Raw genomic sequence first — 19,905 nt, 5'->3', positions numbered from 1 at the left:
GAGGACATTTATTCCACACACTGATTACTCTTTTTGTGAAGTCAAATTTCCTATTAGTCCTAGATTTATCTTTCACTAGTTTGTATCTGTTTTCCCTTCTCCTATTCTCGAAACTCGATTTAAAGTAACATTCCAGGTTTACTTTTTCATTCCTTTAACAATATAACTTAACTTGAGAAGAACACTTAGCAAAGTTGCAAGCCTCAAATGCACATCTCACAGCTTGCACATACTGCCAGCGATTCAACCATGACAGCCACATTACTCAAACACTTGTTGTTGATGGTGTAGGCATAGATTTCTTACTTTCCCCTCTACCCTCACCACAACCCTACCCTTGTCCCTTTTTATTTCCAGACACCTAAGCATTGCAACCTGCCCAAGTAGTGCAGGAAGAGCAAGAAGACCGTGAAGATGAAGACACACCATCACTCGATTTCACTGCAGCTCAGATACTAACACTACAACGATAGCATTGAGGTGGGATCGGCAGCTGGTGAATCACTGGGCACAAGTGCGCTGCAGCCAGGGCAGGAGGCAAGGATGGGGCAAGCTGGAATGGAACTGTCGAGGTCAAACACTAGATCTGCTGCAGAGAACTCAGATGGTAACTGCAATGGGCAAGGAGTCAGGCTACAGAAGAAGGATGATGAGTGTTGGCTTGCAGACTCCCACCTGCCAAGAATGAGGCATATTAATTTTGTAACATGGACATTAAATTTCAAATTGTTGCTGGGATGAAAAGGCCTGTTACAAGGGGTTGTCAGGCCCCTGGCTGGAAATACATTTTTGCATATTAACAGACAGTGCTTGTGGACAAAGGAGCTATTCCTCCAATTCAATCCACTAACAGACATGGTCAGACCAGTTAGTCACATGACTATAATAAAAACAAGAAACGCTGGAAATACTCAGCAGTAGTCACACGACTACCTGGCTGTTGCAGAGTTTTAAACTGAGAGTCGGCGGAAAAAGCAGAATACTCCTGGACTAAAGCAGACCTCCTCTCCTGTCTGTCTGCTCCCATCTCTTTCTCACGGAACTCCAAAACCCACTGAACACACATGAACCCCAAGTCAGAAAAGTCTCCTACAGTGAACAAGGTTTAAGAAGAAAACTGGGACCCAATGAAAAGCAAGATTTACTTATAATCAGGGCTCTACAGTGAGCTCAAAGAACCGTAACAGCAACTCTTCAGATATTGCCTCAAACCTTTCCACTTTATTTTTCTTCTGCTCTTTCTGTCCCTATTTGCATGTGTGTATTGCATATGCATGCTAACATGGGTGCGGCGTGTATCCGTAGGCGTTAACCGAATTGGAGTTTAAGTTTAAGTTTCATAAAATTTCACCTTCTTTAAACCTATGAAAGCCTGTTTGTGCTGGTTTCTTTGCCTTATAATTGGAAAGCAGTGAACAAGGATTCACCAAAGGGGAGCTAAAAACACAGTGTGTTTAAAAATAAAACCCTGTGACAGTAAGACCAGGTGAAGGCTGAAGGGGAACCCTAGACCTCTTTCTCACCTGGTCATAACAGTGTGCACACCCAAATGCTCAGTGCATTGGGAAGCCTGTCAGCAAGCCTGCATTCAATGACAAGGAGCACAGAGGAGTCCAGAATCAACTTGGTAAAGAGCTTTGCACAGAGCTTGGAGCCCATCCTTCACAACATGGAACTGTTGGCTACCTCAAGCAGCACACCTGTGGAACCAACCATAATGTAGCATCCGGGAATGGTGTCTCAGCTTCCATTAAGGTTAGGGTGCAGCACCTACAGCATCCACCCAATGTCTGAGTGCTGCAGTGGAAACTCAGACTGGTGTCATGCAAGCTCAGACTGCTACCATCATGGCTCTGGAAACCACTGTTCAAAGGGGCTTTTAGGGCATCACAGCAGTCTAGCAATCTGCTTTCCAACCGACTACTAGGATTGCTGAGGTGCCGCCCCAGAAGAGGAATGGACCCATGAAGCATGAATCTGCTGTCCATTCTCCTTGCTGTTGCCTGTCAGCCAGCCAGTCTCGACTGCTGCTGCTGCCTATGCTGAGATGGTGTTGTCTGCAGCCAGGCCTTCTCGGCCCAAACTGCTCAAAGTTCCCCTCCAAGGACATCTGCAGTCTCCCCCAGTGAAAGTCAGCAGCCTTCCACCAGCCATGCTGCAGTCACTGGAGAAGGGTGCTCAGGAAGCAATTCTTGTACCTGAACCTCAGCAAGGAACAATGGGCTGAATTTTACCAGGCCCCCGACGTTGGGGTTATGGCAGGGGGCCCAGAAAATAACTGCAGGAGAGGCCTGCCACAGGCCTCGACGCTGGGAAGGCCCCGTCCCATATTACAGGTGGCAGCGAGGCCTCATGGGGGAGGCATCACAATTTAAATATGTTAATACATTCAAATTAATGAATTAATCACTTATCTGCTGCCGATGGCCGTCCCACTGCGATATTCCGGTCAGTTGCCAGAACTCCTGTGCTTTCGGATCTCCGTTCGCGGCGGGGGCAAGTTTTCAGGGTGGGGGCGGTGGTGGGGGGGAGGGGGGGAAGCAGGGAAAACTGATGCGATTGGTGGAGGGGATGGTGGGAAGGGGTTGTAGGTAAAAGGTTCTAAACTTTGAGCGGGGGAAGGTCGGGATCATGAGGAAAGTTTTTTGGGGGGAGAGGGCAATTAATAAAGTGATTAGTCATTGTGGGGATGGGAGACGGGAGTGAAACTTGTAATAAATTTTTCATTTAAATTTTATAACTCCTGCAACTTTAAAAATGTAAATTAAGCCAAAGGGCTGGAAGCCCTTTAAAAATGGACCGTTGCCAGGGATGGAGCACCCGATGATGTGGAGGGGGCGGTCCGCCCTGGCCATGTAAATGAGCTGCTACGCTAAATATCGCGACAGCACCATGGAGCAAATCTCGTGTGTGTGCCCCGCTATTTTTGTAGCTCGCCGCCGAGATCAATGGCAAGCTGGAAAAATTCAGCCCAATGTGTCAGATATCTTCACTTCAGCAAGGATGTTCTCATTGAAAACTGCCACCTGTTGCAGCTATAACTGCAACCTCAGAGCAGGGAAAGGATGGCATTGCTAGTGGGTGTGAAGGTGACCATGGCAATTTGAATTGGAGGTGCGTAACTGGGCCGTTTCCTGGAAATCTGCTAGTCACATGTCATATGGTAAGCCCTCAACCCAGGGATAGTGATTTCAATTGATAGTTATTTCTGAAGAATGAAGATTTTTGAATGAAGGAGCTGTAGCCCTCTGTGCTTGACAGATCAATGGGCAGAGACTTCATCACAGATTTAAGACAGTAGCTGTCAGAAAGGAAGAGACAACACATGGAAAAGGCAAACATATTTGTAATATGCAACCATCAGCGATAAAGCTAACTGGATTTAAGCTTCCATGCTAGCTTGATAAATAGAACCAGGTTGCTCTGAGATTATAATAAGAAGGTAGAGATGGTGGCTGGAATCCTGTTCAGCTGCCACCATGGTCGGAGGCGGGTGAAGGAAGCGGCGACCCGCCCGTGCCGGCCGCATGTTGGTGAGCGGCCGCAATCTTCTGTGTGGCAGCTCATTTGGATGGACGGGGCGGCCCGTCCCTGCTGATCACATGGAAGGGACAGCCTGTCCATCACTAGCAATGACGTCAGCTGCCTGGGCGTGGGCGCTGACGCTATTTTCAAAGGGCTTTGAGCCCTTCTGGGATTTTTAAAGAAATCACTACAGATTTTTGAAAGCAAGTGAAACCTGTATGTTTGGACTACTCACACCCTCCCCCTCCCCTTCCACCCCCCCCCCCACCCCCTGCAATAACCACAATATTAAATAATTTCCTTCTCCACCCCAAAACACTTGTGTTTTCCAAATGACCTTTCCCCCCTCAAAGTGCACAAATTATCAACTTTACCCCTTCCCGCCATACCCTCCACCAATGAGGGCAATTTATCACTGCTCCCCCCCCCCACCCCCCCCCCCCCCCCACAGGAAAAATTACCTGCCCCCCCCTCCCCCAACCACTGTGGTGCCTCAGTTCCCCGGATGGGGATTGGAAGGTGCGGGAGTGCCAGCCAGCAACACGAAGATCACACCAGGACCGGAGGCGGCGGCTGGTTTGCAATTAAGGCAGGTATATAAATTTATTCAAATATGTAAATGCGGTGGGGGCTGCCACGAGGCATATCCGCCTCCGTGAAGATCGGGCTGGGCCCTCACAGCGCCGGGGTCAGGGGCAGGCTTCCTCCAGAGCAATCTTCTGGCCTCCCCCGCCATGGACCCTGATGCTTGGGCGGGGGTGTGGGGGGAACTAAATTCAGCTCAGTGACTTGTATCCTTGTTATTTTACATTTTGGGCAAAGGAGGGTGAATGTATCTCATCGTGAAATCTGAGAACTTTCCATTCATATAATTTCTGTAAATAAACCACTTTTAGTTCGAAGCCTGTGTCTCAACTTGGTAGAGTGCTTATCCAGTCCACTATCTGTAAAGAGAGGAGATTTTAAGTGGCAATACATGATACATTCTAGTCTCTGGTTTATGCAGTAAGAATTTTCTGTTACAATGCCTGTATCACTAAGCCATTTATCCAAATATTGAGTAGAAATAAGTGCACCTCGGATCATAGGGTATTGTGAGGTCCACTTAAGGAACTGATGTTTAACCTAACAAAAATTATGATAGTGTGCTTCAAGATTGTGATTTGAATTGTAATATTTTTTATGAAGTGAATCATATTCAATTAGTGCCTTACACAACATTTGGAATATTTCTTTGTCAGCTATGCAGAATATCTGTCAGATGGCATTCATACTCATTTCTTAGGGGAGGAATTGAAAATAAACTGGATATCAAATCGGGAGTGTCATATGGCTTACTACAAATAGCTGTTACACCTCTGACTTACCACCAAAGTTCGGTTTTGCTGGCATGTATGCAGATGCTTCAGGATGTTCCAATCATTATTCTAACCATAAATCATGCAATATAGCCAAGTTACCAATGCTGTTCAAACTCGCCTCAAGCCATTTGCATTGAGTTCTCCTGTACCTTGCTGCACACATATCCTTCTCACTTTACATCAATAATGTGAGGTTCTGCAAAACTCGAGAAAAGATTGATTATTTTGTGGGCTCTCTGTCTATATTTTAAGGCAATTCAGATGGACAAGTTTTACTAATTCCCAGGGATCTAACAGTTGACAGTTGACTTAATGCCAGGCCAAAACTCTATGGATCCTATTGAGAAGATCCAGGCTTGGGGTGTACATTCCATTTTAACAGAGAATGCTTTTGTCTCAAGAATTTTAACAGCTAATGGATGTGTACAGTGCAATACCATTTTCACTGGTGATGTTTTACTCTGTTAAAGATGTTATATAAATGCAAGTTGTTGTTGTTTGTGACTAGTCACACAGTACACTAGGAAAAGAGCTGTCCATTACTGTCTACCATTGGTAAAAGAAAACAAATAGTATAAACAACTACATTTCTGTGGATTAGAATGAGTAGCACTCACTCTAGAATATACAGCAGACTGTAATATTCTCAGATATTGGCCAACAGATAGAGTTGTATTATCTAATATATAATCTATGAAATATGACACTCCCAAATATATTCATCAGTTCCGAAGAAGGGTCACTGACCCGAAACGTTAACTCTGCTTCTCTTTCCACAGATGCTGCCAGACCTGCTGAGTGAATCCAGCATTTCTTGTTTTTGTTTCAGATTTCCAGCATCCGCAGTATTTTGCTTTTATATTCATCAGTTGTTGGATTTTATTTCCTCTTTAACTACAAAACTAATAAATACTGTGGGTTTTCTTTAAAGATTCAGATTAATTAGAGACCACAAAAAGCATGTACAGGAGATGAGCATAAATTAACAGTACTGAATATTTTAAATCTGGAAAAAAAAAGCCCAATTATATAATGTGAATGGTGAAAAGGTTGAGGTGTAGTCTTATGTTTAGTGCCCCTGTTGCAGAGTTATGCAGGGATATCAGGAGTGATTCCACAATCCGGTGCTCCCTGCAGGCACCACAGCTCACTGGGATGATCAGATCATGGACTGATCCCTTTTGGGAATTCTGCCATTCTGATTCACATGCATCTGATTTTCTGGCCATTTTCAAAAGAGATTACATTTGGAATGATCATGTCTGTTGAAAAACTGATTGAGATCATTTGAACACTGACAGATTTAGTGTTTAAATTCAATATGACTGCGTCCATTTTATGAGCGTTAACTGGGCAGTAGGAAGGCCCGTTCCCGATTTGCCCCACTCAGGCCATTGCTAAATTGAGAAGAGCAATTTTTTTAGGTGGCCACTTGAATTGAGGCTTATGTACCCATTTGTGGACCCATTCCTGAAATTAGTAAAAAGTAGAAAGTACACTACTTTTTCAGACTCTCCAGTGGCTTAACCAGTGATCCTTGAAGGAATTGCAGGAGACCATGATAAAGGCCACAGGTATGTTCTTTTTAACTTCCTCAATGTGGAGTCAAGAGGAATAGGAGTGCTCATTCTGCTTCCACATTAATACTGCAGCCATTGCCTGCCCCCTACCCCCTACAAACCCATGCCTCACTGAGCTCATCAAATTCCAAGGGCCTGCACTGGGGGCCCTACATCGGGGCATGGATTAGTGCCCACAGATCACTGCAATTTTGATGATGAGGCCCAAGGACAAATTTAGGATGGTTCACAAACCATTCTGTTCTGGCATGCCTCACCTGCATGCAGCAAGGATCGTGGATGGTTTTGGGTGCTGCTGAATTTAGGCTCTAATCTGCCCTAGCTTTGTCAGACCTCCCCATCACTATATCTTGTTGTGACCGTGTTCAGGGCCATATCCTGGACACACTGATTTTCAGTGGTCTGAGAAACGTAGTAATGATTACATGCATGGTCCAAATCCCACACAGACAGAAACTAATAATAATAAATATTTAATGTAATCAATTGCTGGCTGCTCTTTCCTTTTCATTTCAAGGCATGTAACAAATGGCCCCATTTGATTCCAATATGCGTTCCCAAGTGAACAGGGTGATGACAAAATCTTAAATTTGGATGGGTAGATTGATTTAAGAAAAAATTGTGAACTTAATTGATAACCTTATCTTTTCTTAAGGCATTGTTATGTTTCATCTAGGTTTCATACGTCAAAGCTATTGATATTTGGATGGCAGTATGTCTCCTCTTCGTGTTTTCTGCCTTGTTGGAGTATGCTGCTGTAAACTTCGTATCACGCCAGCACAAAGAGTTTTTGCGCCTGAGAAGAAGACAGAGACGACAAAATAAGGTAAATGAAGAGCGCTGTAAAATGGAACAATCATTCCTCCATGAGCATTTTGGCTTAATTATAGATACATCACAACCAAACAATATTGTTCTTCTGTCTTCAACCTACTTAACAACAGTCTCTACCTTTCAGGTAACTCATTGTATGTGACACACATTGGAGGCATTTTTGAGAGATGTGATAAGGTACTAGAGGGTAACTTTTATGATTTAGCATTCCTGGTTCAGAATCTTGTCTGGAAATTGGCAGCAAATTGGGTGGATCACGAATTAAGCATGCTGGTCTCCACAACTCAATTCTTGTAATGTTCTTCAACCAGGTGAAGTTCAGCACAGAGAGTGCTAAATTATAGAATTCCCTCATAAATAAATACAAAGGTACAAAATTCACATGGGTAGCACTTGGATTTTGAACACGGTGGCTGGAGTTTTGCCAGCAAGAGTGAGGTCCCACTGCCAGGACCAAACGCGGGTCCCAAGACTGCGCTGGTAGATGGAAATTAAGGACAACAGCCTGCCTCTCAGAACCGCCAGCCAGAACTCTTCTAAATGTGCCATGGCCAGGCAGGCAGGCCTCAGCGATCAGAGAGGTGAAACCCTCCAGCGGCGATGTCGGAGCTGTGGGGCAGCCATTGCCACGGGGTGCGGGGGTGAGGGGGGAAGGTGGGGGGGGGGGGGGAGGGTGCCCTCCGTGGGCCATGGAGCAACCATGGAAGCCACTCGGAAGCCACTGGGGAGCCAACTTGATGTACCTGGCAGTTTCCCCATGCAGTGGGGTCCTGTCCCAACCCTGGCTAAGGAAGGCAGCAAGATTTCTTCCTGACGGCTTCTGCTGCCATTTTACGAGCCTTCCCACCTCCCAGCCTGTCTCCAGAGGGCTGGTATAATTTAGCACTATGAGTGGCCTTAGGGGCCCAAAAGGCATCGGTAGCACACACACACGTCTGGTGGGGGGTCATGCTGGATGCCATATTGATGAGGGCGTTAGCACGCGTATAATTAGCGCTAACCGGAAATATGCAGAGTAGGCAGATCATGATCTCAGTCAGCATATAATGCAGATTTAACACCAGCGCTGATATTCTGGAGCTCAACGTTCCAACTAATGCCGTCTCTTAATCAAACAATGCTGAGTTTGCTTTCAGCTGTGGGAAGGACCCCACCATCACTATTTAAAGGAATCATTAACTACTTCCAGATTAGTTGTTGAATGATTTTTACTGTCAGTTGCTACAATTCTACAAGTGTTTGATGCTTTCCAGAGATTTAAAGTTGCTAAGGTCTACAGGGGTGTTGTGGCAGGTGCTGAAAGAGTTTTTGCTGACTTCAAGGATTCTGCACAAACCAGTTTCTCCCAGACATGGGTGCACTAGTACGTATTCCCCTTGGAATGCAGCATGACTCTGAGAATGAACAGAGGGCACACAGAGCAGGACAAATTGTAAGAAGAGGGAAGAAGGGGATAGGGAGAAGGGCTCTCTAGCAGGAGGCCATTTCCGCCGAGGGTGTTCAGGGGGCAATTCTCTTACTTGAACTTCACAAAGGAACAATAAGTCAGACATCTGCACTCCAGCAAAGACGTGCTGATTGAAATTTCCAACCTGCTACAGTCAAACCTGCAGCCTCAGAGCAGGGCGAGGACTGCATTGCCAGTGACCGTGAGGGTGACTGAGCAAATGAACTTTTATTTGTCTGGTTTGTTCCAGATTGCAAACATCTCACAGTTTGCCATCTGCTGTTGCAAACGGGTGGGCATTGATGTTCTCTATTCAAAGAGACCTAACTATATTTCATTCTCTCTTGCTAGACAACAGTAGGTGGAGCGAGCCTGTGCCTTTGCAAGGATTGCAGCATTCCCCAGAGTGCAAAGTGCCATTGACTGCATATGTCGCTTTGTGGGCATCATATGTAAGCTCTGAGATGTACTACAACTGAAAGGCATTCCACTCCCTCAATGTCCAGCTCGTGTGTGACCACACACAATGAATCATACAGGTCAATGCCTGGTATCTTGGCAGCAATCATGATGCCTTCGTTCTGCGGCAGTCTGCTATACCATCTGCATTTGAGCCACTATAAAAACCAAGAGAGTGCTTACTGGGCTATCTGCTGACCACATGGCTGATGACTTCAGTGCACATCCCATGCAGACATGGGCAGCATGCACACAAGGAAAGTCATGCTGCCACATGAAATGTGACAGAACAGACCATTGGCATGCTGGAACAATGGTTCAGCTATTTGACCACTCAGGAGAAGCCATGCAATTCTCGGCAGAGTGAGTGCCAAGATTTGAGGTGGTCTGCTGTATGCTGCACAACCTTGCCATCATGAAGGCACAGCCCTTGCCACCAGATATATGGCTGAGCAGCAAGAGTAGGAGCATGAGGAGGAGAAGGAAAAGGAAGGAGGCAACCTAGACTGCACCTATCTGGCCATATTGTCTATGAACAACTCATTAGACTGCGATACCAGTAAGTGCAACTCCAATTTTCCATTCACTGACATTTACATACTTTACCTTTCCTCTATTACTGACCATCACAGCATTCTCTTGGTCACAATGTAAAAACTAAAAGTCACCACAAAGCAAACATTCCAAAGCAAATTTATTTATCAAATTATGCCATTTTGCATACAAACATCAACTAATAAGCCTTGTGCATTCTCTTAGTGCCTGTCTTTTGTATGCCTTTGCAGTGTTCCAGTGCTGCTATGCAGTGCTACTTAGTGGCTGCAGTATGGCTGGTTGAAAGCTACTGATTTTCAGTGGGGGAGACTGCGGATGGTCTAAGGGGACAACCTTGAGCAGCTCTGGCCCTAGAAGGCCTGGCTGCAGACTGTACCACTTCAGCTTAGGCGGCAGAAGTTTGGGCTGGCTGGCTGACAAGCAATAACGAGGGCACTGGCAGAGTGGCAGGACTGGGAGGACGGATGCTGTCATCGTGAAAGAGGACAGCAATTTTGCACCATGGAGTCCCTGCCGCTTCCCCGGGGTGGTGCTCAGCAATCCTAATAATCTGTTGGGATGACAGATTGCCGGACACCCTGCAAGCCCCTTTGAACACTGGTATCCATAGTCATGATAGCAGTTGTCTGAGCTTGTGTGACAGAAGTTTGAGCTTCCACTGCAGAGCCCAGATATTTGGTGCCTTCCGCTTGTGCTGCAATGGAAGCTCAGATTGCACCATCAAACACTGCATCATGCTTCGGTCCACAATGTGCTAAATGGAGTGGGCGACTGTAATGAGCTCTTTTATGTTGTCTGATGCAACATAAATGAGATGCATGGAATCCAGTCGGTTGAAGATCTATAACACGTTTATTTACAGCTGGACTATTATATACAGTACAGAGCTAATTATTTACAGAACCTGCCTCTAGGTGTTACAGTAGCAGAGTGACTCTGGGTCCAGTCACATGACCACATCCTGGTACTTGGCTCATTAGCATACTAAGATCTTAAAGAAACACCACTCTTAAAAGGCAATATTACAACATTCCCCTTCTTTCCAAAGATAAGTCTCGTGTGCTAAAAATAAAACGTATAACATTAGATAACATCAGATTTAGTTATACGGAATACAGATTATAAGATTTACAAGTATAGAGGCTCAAAAGTCCATATATCTTCTTGGTGGTTTGATAGCTCTTGCTTGGAGAATTTGCACCTCATCTGTTGCTGTTCTTTCTGAGGTTTCTCCCTCTCTGCATTCAGTTTCTGTTGCTCTGCCTTCAGCCTGCTAACATACTCTGTTGCTTTTCACAAGATGACCATTTTTGAGGCCTTGTCATTTCTGGAAAGTTCTGGCACCTCATCTCGAAGAGCCAATAGACAATGCTTCAATTTATTCCTCCTCTGCCTCTTCAGGACATTGCATGTCCTTCGCCTCCCCTCATCCTCTGCGTCTGAAGGCTTGGGGCTCTAGGTCGAGGACTAGCTGGGGAAGGAATACTTGGCCTCATGGCGGTACCTGTCCATCCTGGCTCGTTGTGGTGCTGACGGTTCTCTAGAGAACAGAGTGATGGCGCGGCATAGTTGTGCTGTTGCTGGGTTTCCAGACTGCATTGTTTGATGCTGGTCGGGTCCTTGGAGATTTCTCCTTAGCAATGCTCTTGTGGATAGTTATGATGTTGAGGTCCTTACACACTGGTAGTCCTGCCACTGCTAGTCTGCTTGTGTCGACAAGGTAGAATGTTTGTGGTTCCATGCCGACTTGCCACAGCTGCATTGCAATGTTAGTGTGCCACTGCAAGGAATGGGTGACCCGTTGTATGCAATAACTTGGCAGTTGTCGGTTGTATCATTGATTTCCAATGACTCCAGTACATATCTTTGAAGATTTGGACTGGTAGGATATTTGCACTAGCACGTTGTCAATCTTTATCCTGAGTGTATGTTTGCCAACTTTCTTTGGGCACATGATGTTGATAGTGATGAAAGCTTCCAGTTGCTTGACTTCATCAATGCGATGTGTCGGGTTCACAAGGTGAATGCCTGCTCATCTTCTGGCTGAGAATCACTCCTCGTTGCATCTTGTCTCAGGTCGTTTTCACTGTGGACTTTGTGTATCGGCTTGCATTTATGCAGGTCTCTGGTGCTCTCCTTGCTGCTGTTGGTGATGTGTCACGGCTGCAGCATGTGGGAGCTCCTGGATGCCAGTGTGATCCAGAGCAAACAGATCTGCAGTAAATGTTTGCGGCTCGAAGAGCTTTGGCTCAGAGTCATTGAACTGGAGTCCGAGCTGCAGACACTGCGACACATTGGTGCGGGGGGGGGGGGTGGGGGAATGTTACCTGGACATTTCGTACCAGCAGGTGTTCACACTCCTTAGGATAGGGTCTTCTGGTTTGGTCAGTGGCCAGGGACAGGAGAGTGTGGTTGCAGCTGAGGCAGTTAAGGGGACCCAGAGTGCAGGAGCCTCAGCCTTTGTGATTGTCCAACAGGTTTGAGGATCTTTCAGCTTGTTTGGATGAGAGTGAGGGCTGCAGTGTGGATGAGCAACCTGACCATAGCACCATGGTACATGAAGCCATTCAAGTGGAGGGAGAAAAAAAGGAATATAGTGGTAGTAGGGGACAGTATAGTTAGGGGGATTCACACTGTTCTCTGCAGCAAAGAGCAAGAGTCCAGGCAGCTGTGTTACCTGCCTGGTGCCAGGGTTTGGGACATCTGCTCAGGGCTGGAGAGGAACTTGCAGTGGGAGGGGGAGGATCCAGTCATCATGGTCCATTTAGGTATCAATGACATAGGCAGGACAAGGAAAGAGGTTCTGCATAGTCAGTATGAGGAACTAGGTACCAAATTAAGAAGCAGAACCTCAAAGGTAATAATCTCTGGATTATTACCTGAGCCATGTGCAAAATGGCAAAGGGCAAATAAGATTAGAAAAATAATGTGTGGCTCAAAGACTGGTGTGGTAGAAGTGGGTTTCGGTTCGTGGGGCACTGGCATCAGTACTGGAGAAAGTGGTGACTATACTATTGGGGCGGTCTACACCTGAACCATGCTGGGGCCGGTGTTCTAGCAAGCCATATAATTAGGGAAGTAGAGTGGGTTTTGAACTGAATAGTGGGGGCAAGTTATCAAATTTGGGAAGATATGGTAAATCAAGGAGTAGAGACAAGGCAAGAGAAAAAGGTATTAATATGGAAAATGATAAACAGACTGTGACAGGAAGGGACAGAGAGTACAAATCTAAGAGTAAATCAACAGATAAGGCTAGAGGTTACAAAAGTAATGAAAGGGCAAAACTAAAGGCTCTGTATCTGAATGCATGTAGCATTCAAAACAAAACAGATGCACCGAGAGCGCAAATAGAAATAAATAACTACGATCTGATAGCCATTACACAGACATGGCTGCAGGACGACATAGATTGGGACCTGAATGTTGAAGGGTATATGGCATTTAGGAAGGACAGGAAGCTAGGAAATTGTGGAGGGGCAGCTCTGTTAATTAATGATGGTGTTAGGGCAATCGAGAGGGATGAACTTAGTTCAGAGACCAGGATGTAGAAGCAGTTTGGGTAGAGATGAGAAATCATAAAAGCAAAATGTCACTTGTGGGAGTGTGTACAGGCCACGTAACCTTAACCACACTGTAGGAGGTGGTATAAAGGAAGAAATAATGGAAGCTTGTCAGAAAGGTACAGCGATAATTATGAGGGATTTTAACCTACACATAGACTGGAAAAATCAGATGGGCAGAGGTAGCCTAGATGAGGAGTACATAGAATGCTTTCAGGATAATTTCTTGGAATTTTCTGGAGTCAACCAGAGAGCAGGCTATACTAGACCTGGTATTGTGCAATGAGATAGGATTAATTAATGACCTCATAGTTAAGGCACCCCTAGGTAGCAGCGATCATAATATGATTGAATTTTACATTCAGTTTGTGGGCGAGAAGAGTGGGTCCAAGACCAGTATTTTAAACTTAAATAAGGGCAATTATGAGGGCATGAAAGCAGAGCTAGCTAAAGTGAACTGGTAAATCAGATTAAGGTCAATAGAGATGCAGTGGCAGTGGAATATTTCAGAATACACAGAATAGATACATTTCAAAGTGAAAGAAAAATTCCAAGGGTGGGACCTGCCATCCATGGTTAACTAAAACAATTAAAGATAGTATCAAACTTAAGAAAAAGCCTATAATTGCACAAAGATGGGAGGCAGGTCAGAAGATTGGACAGAATATAAAAAAACAGCAAAGAATGACTAAAAGATTGATAAGGAAGGTAAAATTAGAGTACAAGAGAAAGCTAGCTAGAAATATAAAGACAAATAGTAAGAGTTCTATCAATATTTAAAAAAGAAAAGAGTTAACAAAGTGAGCTTTGGTCCTATAGAAAGTGAGTCTGGGGAATGAATAATGGATAATAAGGAGCTGGCAGTTGAATTGAATAGATATTTTGCATCAGTCTTTGAGGATACAAGTAACATCCCAGAATTAGCTGTAAGTCATAGAAGGGAGGGAGGAACTCAAGAAAATTACAATCACGTGGGAAGTGGTACTTAACAAATTGTTGGAGCTGCGGGCTGACAAGTCCCTGGGTCATGATGGACTTTATCCTAGGGTGTTAAAAGAAGTGGTGAGTGAGATAACTGATGTGTTAGTTTTAATTTTCCAAGATTCCCTAGTATCGGGGAAGGTTCCATGAGATTGGAAAATAGCAAATATAACTCCTTTGTTTAAAAAGGGAGGGAGACAGAAAGCAGGAAACTACAGGCGAGTCAGCTTAACATATGTCTTAGGGAAAATGTTAAAGCTATTATTAAAGATGGTATAGCAGGACATTTAGAAAAAATGGTAATCATGCAGAGTCAACATGGCTTTGTGAAAGGGAAATCATGTTGAACCAATTTATTGGAGTTCTTTGAGGGAGTTACATGTGCTGTGGATAAAGGGGAACTGGTGGATGTATCGTACTTAGATTTCCAGAAGGCATTTGATAAGGTGCCACATCAAAGGTTATTGCAGAAAATAAAAGCTCATGGTGTCGGGGGTAACATATTGGCATGGATAGAAGATTGGCTAGCTAACAGGAAGCAGATGGATTATTTCCTGGTTGGCAAGATGTAATGAGTGGTATGCCACAGTGATCTGTGCTGGGGACACAACTTTTTACAATTTATATAAATGACTTAGATGAAGGGACCGAAGGTATGGTTGCTAAATTTGCTGATGACACAAAGATAGATAGGAAGGTAACTTGTGAAGAGGACATAAGGGGGTTACAAAGAGATATAGATAGGTTAAGTGAGTGGGCAAAGGCTTGGCAAATGGAGTATAATGTGGGAAAGTGGGAAATTGTCCACTATGGCAGGAAGTATAAAAAATAAGCATATTATCTAAATGGTGAGAGATTGCAGAGCTCTGAGATGCAGAGGGATCTGGTTGTCCTAATGTATGAACTGCATGAAACTTTTGGGAGCAGAGCGGAGAGGAGCGGACTTGTGGGGAGAACACCGAGAGAGTAGCCGATAAATACAGCCCGAGGATCGCAGCCTAGTCGCTTACCTTCCGGGAGCGGAGCGGAGAGGAGAGGAGTCGGACCTGTGGGAAGAACGCCAACAGAGGACCTGATAAATACAGCCCAAGATCGCGGCCTAGTCACTTACCTTCCAGGAGTGGAGCAGAGAGGAGTCGGACCCATGTGAGAGAAGTCCAGGCGCGCTGGGGTTTGAAAAAAACAGTCAACAGTGACATCACAGGAAAGCTGCAAGGTGATTGGTTGGTGAGTAACAGCTGTTAGTCCCTGGAAATGGCTGGAAAAAATCAGGGGAAAGTTTTTTTAAACCTACCTTATAAGTGATAAGGTTATTACTACTAAATTGTGTTTTTTTTTTAAATTAGTGTAACTTATTAAGGACTTTAGATTGTAGTGGGTAGTGATTGGAGTAGAACAAGGCCCCTAGTGTAATGAGTATTTTTTAAAAGGAGTAACTAATTAATCTAAAGATAAGTCATGGCAGGAGAGCTCGCACCCATGATATGCTCCTCCTGCACTATGTAGGAAATCAAGGATGCTTCCAGTGTCCCTGACGACCAGGTGTGCAGGATGTGTATCCATCTGCAGCTACTGGCTACCGGCATTACGGAGCTGGAACTGCGGGTGAATTCACTATGGAGCATCTGTGATGCTGAGGACGTCTTGGATAGCACGTTTAGTGAGGTGGTCACACCGCAGGTAATGGCTGCACAGGCAGGAAAGGGATGGGTGACCACCAGGCAGAGTAGTAGGCACAGGCAGGTAGTGCAGGAGTCCCCTGTGGCCATCCCTTTCTCAAACAGATATACTGCTTTGGATACTGTTGGGGGGGATGGCCTCCCAGGGGAAAGCAGCAACAGCCAAGTTCGTGGCACTACGGATGGCTCTGCTGCACAGCAGGGGTGGGGGGAAAGACTGGGAGAGCCATAGTGATAGGAGATTCAATTATACGGGGCACAGACAGGCGTTTCTGTGGCCGCAAATGAGACTGCAGGATGGTATATTGCATCCCTGGTGCCAGGGTCAAGGGTGTCTCGGAGCAGCTGCAGGCCATTCTGAAGGGGGACGGAGTACAGCCAGTGTTGGTACATGTCGGTACCAACGACATAGGTAGAAAAAGGGATGAGGTCCTGAAAGATGAATTTAAGGGGTTAGGTGCTACATTAAAAAGCAGGACCTCAAAGGCAGTAATCTCAGGATTATTTCCTGTGCCACGTGTTAATGAGTATAGGAACAGGAGAATAGACCAGATGAATGCATGGCTGGAGAAATGGTGCAGGAGGGAGGGATTTAGATTCCTGGGACATCGAGACCGGTTCTGGGGAAGGTGGGACCTGTACAAGTGGGACGGGTTACACATGACCGGAGCCGATGTCCACGCAGGGGCGTTTGTTAGTGCTGTTGTGGAGGATTTAAACTAGAATGGCAGGGGGGTGGGAACCTGAGTGGGGAGACTGAGGAGAAGGAAACAAGGATAGAAACGAAAGACAGGAAACAAAAAGGCAAAAGTGGAAGGCATAGAAATCAAGGGCAAGAAACAAATAGGGCCATAGTGCGAAATAATGCTAAGATGACTAAGAACGTTAAAAAGACAAGCCTAAAGGCATTGTGTCTCAATGTGCAGAGTATTCGCAATAAGGTAGGCAAATTAACAGCATAAATAGATGTAAATGATTACAATATAGTTGTGATTACGGAGACATAGCTGCAGAGTGACCAAGGATGGGAACTGAACATCCAGAGGTATTCAATATTTAGAAAGGACAGGCAAAAAGGGAAAGGAGGTGGAGTAGCGTTGTTAGTAAAAGAGGAAATCAATAAAATAGTGAGGAAGGATATTAGCTCAGAGAATCCTGATGTGGAATCTGTATGGGTCAAGCTTAGAAATACCAATGGGCAGAAAACGTTGGTCGGAGTTGTATATAGACCCCCAAAGAGCAGTGGTGATGTAGAGGATGGCATTAAACAGGAAATTAGAGACGCATGCAATAAGGGTGCAACTGTAATTATGGGTTATTTTAATCTACATATACATTGGGAAAACCAAATTAGCGATAATACTGTCGAGGAGGAATTCCTGGAGTGTGTACGTGATGGTTTTTTGGACCAATACGTTGAGGAACCAACTAGAGAACAGGCCATCCCAGACTGGGTATTGTGTAATGAGAAAGGATTAGTTAACAATTTTGTTGTGCGGGGTCCCTTGGGGAAGAGCGACCATAACATGATAGAATTCTTCATTAAGATGGAGAGTGAGAGAGTTGATTCCGAGACTAGGGTCCTGAATCTAAAAAAAGGAAACTATGAAGGTATGAGGCGCAAGTTGGCTATGATAGATTGGGGAATGTTAATTAAAGGGTTAACAGTGGATAGGCAATGGCTAGCATTTAAAGAGTGCATGGATGAATTACAACAATTGTTCATTCCTGTCTGGTGCAAAAATAAAGCAGGAAGGGTGGCTCAACCGTGGCTCACAAAAGAAATTAAGGATGGTATTAGATCCAAGGAGGATAAATATAAAATGGCCAGAACAAGCAGCAAACCTGAGGATTGGGAGCAGTTTAAACTTCAGCAAAGGTGGACAAAGGGATTGATTAAGAAGAGGAAAATAGAGTATGACAGTAAGTTTGCAGAGAACATAAAAACTGACTGTAAAAGCTTCTATAGATATGTGAAGAGAAAAAGATTCAGAAACGGGGGAATTTATAATGGGGAACAAAGAAATGGCAGACCAATTCAATACATACTTTGGTTCTGTCTTCACAAAGGAGGACACAAATTACCTCCCAGAAATGTTGGGGAACATAGGGTCTAGTGAGAAGGAGGAACTGTATGAAATCAGTATTAGTAGGGAATTGGTGTTAGGGAAATTGATGGGATTGAAGGCCGATAAATCCCCAGGGCTTGATAATCTACATCCCAGAATATTTAAGGAAGTGGTCCTAGAAATAGTAGATGCATTGCTGGTCATTTTTCAAAATTCTGTAGACTCTGAAACAGTTCCAACGGATTGGAGGGTAGCTGATGTAAACCCACTATTTAAAAGAGGAGGTAGAGAGAAAACAGGGAATTTTAGAATGGTTAGCCTGACATCAGTCGTGGGGAAAATGCTAGAATCCATTATAAAAGATGTAATAGCAGAGCAGTTGGAAAGCAATGACAAGATCGGACAAAGACAACATGGATTTACGAAAGGGAAATTATGCTTGACAAATCTACTGGAACTTTTTGAGGATGGAACGAGATGTAGAATAGATAAGGGAGAACCAGTGGATTTGGACTTTCAGAAGGCTTTCGATAAGGTCCCACATAAGAGATTAGCATGCTAAATTAAAGCACATGGAATTGGGGGTAAGGTACTGACATGCATAGAGAACTGGTTGGCAGACAGGAAACAAAGAGTAGGAATAAACGGGTCTTTTTCCAAGTGGCAGGCAGTGACCAGTGGGGTACCACAGGGATCAGTGCTAGGACCCCAGCTATTCACAATATATATTAATGATATAGATGAGGGAATTAAATGTAACATATCCAAGTTTGAAAATGACACAAAAGCTGGGGAGGATGCAGAGAAGCTCCAGTGTGATTTGGACAGGTTGAGTGAGTGGGCAAATACATGGCAGATGCAGTATAATGTGGATAAATGTGACTTTGGTGGCAAAAGCAGAAAGGCAGATTATTATCTGAATGGCGATAGATTGGGAAAAGGGGAGGTGCAGTGAGACCTGGCTGTCCTTGTGCACCAGTCTCTGAAAGTAAGCATGCAGTTGCAGCAGGCAGTTAAGAAGGCAAATGGAACGTTGGCCTTCATCGCCAGAGGATTCGAGTACAGGAGCAAGGATATCTTGCTGCAATTACACAAGGCCTAGGTGAGACCACATTTTTTTTTCTATTCATTCATGGGAAGTGGGCATCACTGGCAATGCCAGCATTTATTGCCCATCCCTAATTGCCCTTGAGAAGGTGGTGGTGAGCTGCCTTCTTGAACCGCTGCAGTCCATGGGAGGTAGGTACACCCAAAATGCTGTTAGGAAGAGAGTTCCAGGATTTTGACCGAGCGACAATGAAGGAACGCAGATATAGTTCCAAGTCAGGATGGTGTGTGACTTGGACGGGAACTTGCAGGTGGTGATGTTCCCATGTATCTGCTGCTCTTGACCTTCGAGGTGGTAGAGGTCACAGGTTTGGAAGGTGCTGTCTAAGGAGCCGTGGTGCGTTGCTGCAGTGCATCGTGTAGATGATACACACTGCTGCCACTGTGCGTCGGTGGTGGAGGGAGTGAATGGTTGTGGATGGTGTGCCAATCAAGCGGGCTGCTTTGTCCTGGATGGTGTCGAGCTTCTTGAGTGCTGTTGGAGCTGACCCATCCAGGCAAGTGGAGGGTATTCCATCACACTCCTGACTTGTGCCTTGTAGATGGTGGACAGGCTTTGAGGAGTCAGGAGGTGAGTTACTCGCCTCAGAATTCCTAAGCTCTGACCTGCTCTTGTAGCCACGGTATTTATATGGCTCCTCCAGTTCAGTTTCTGGTCAATGGTAGCCCCTAGGATGTTGATAGTGGGGGTTTCAGCGATGGTAATGCCATTGAATGTCAAGGGGAGATGGTTAGATTTTCTCTTGTT

General features: G+C 45.0%; 1 protein-coding gene across 4 annotated transcripts in view; it reads left to right on the top strand.

Annotated features, from left to right (window-relative positions):
- glra2 (glycine receptor, alpha 2) overlaps window positions 1-19,905 on the top strand; it is a 215,694-nt gene that overhangs the window by 138,435 nt on the left and 57,354 nt on the right. For all 4 annotated transcript variants that reach the window (XM_068039864.1, XM_068039861.1, XM_068039865.1 and 1 more), the window contains one exon: window positions 7,143-7,292. In XM_068039864.1, the coding sequence (XP_067895965.1) occupies window positions 7,143-7,292 (150 nt within the window). The remainder of the gene's footprint in view (window positions 1-7,142; window positions 7,293-19,905) is intronic.

The sequence above is a fragment of the Heterodontus francisci genome, chromosome 10, assembly GCF_036365525.1.
Source record: "Heterodontus francisci isolate sHetFra1 chromosome 10, sHetFra1.hap1, whole genome shotgun sequence".
Lineage (NCBI taxonomy): Eukaryota > Metazoa > Chordata > Chondrichthyes > Heterodontiformes > Heterodontidae > Heterodontus > Heterodontus francisci.
The sequence above is the reverse complement of the archived record's forward strand: the minus strand, read 5'-3'. Positions and strand labels throughout refer to the sequence as shown.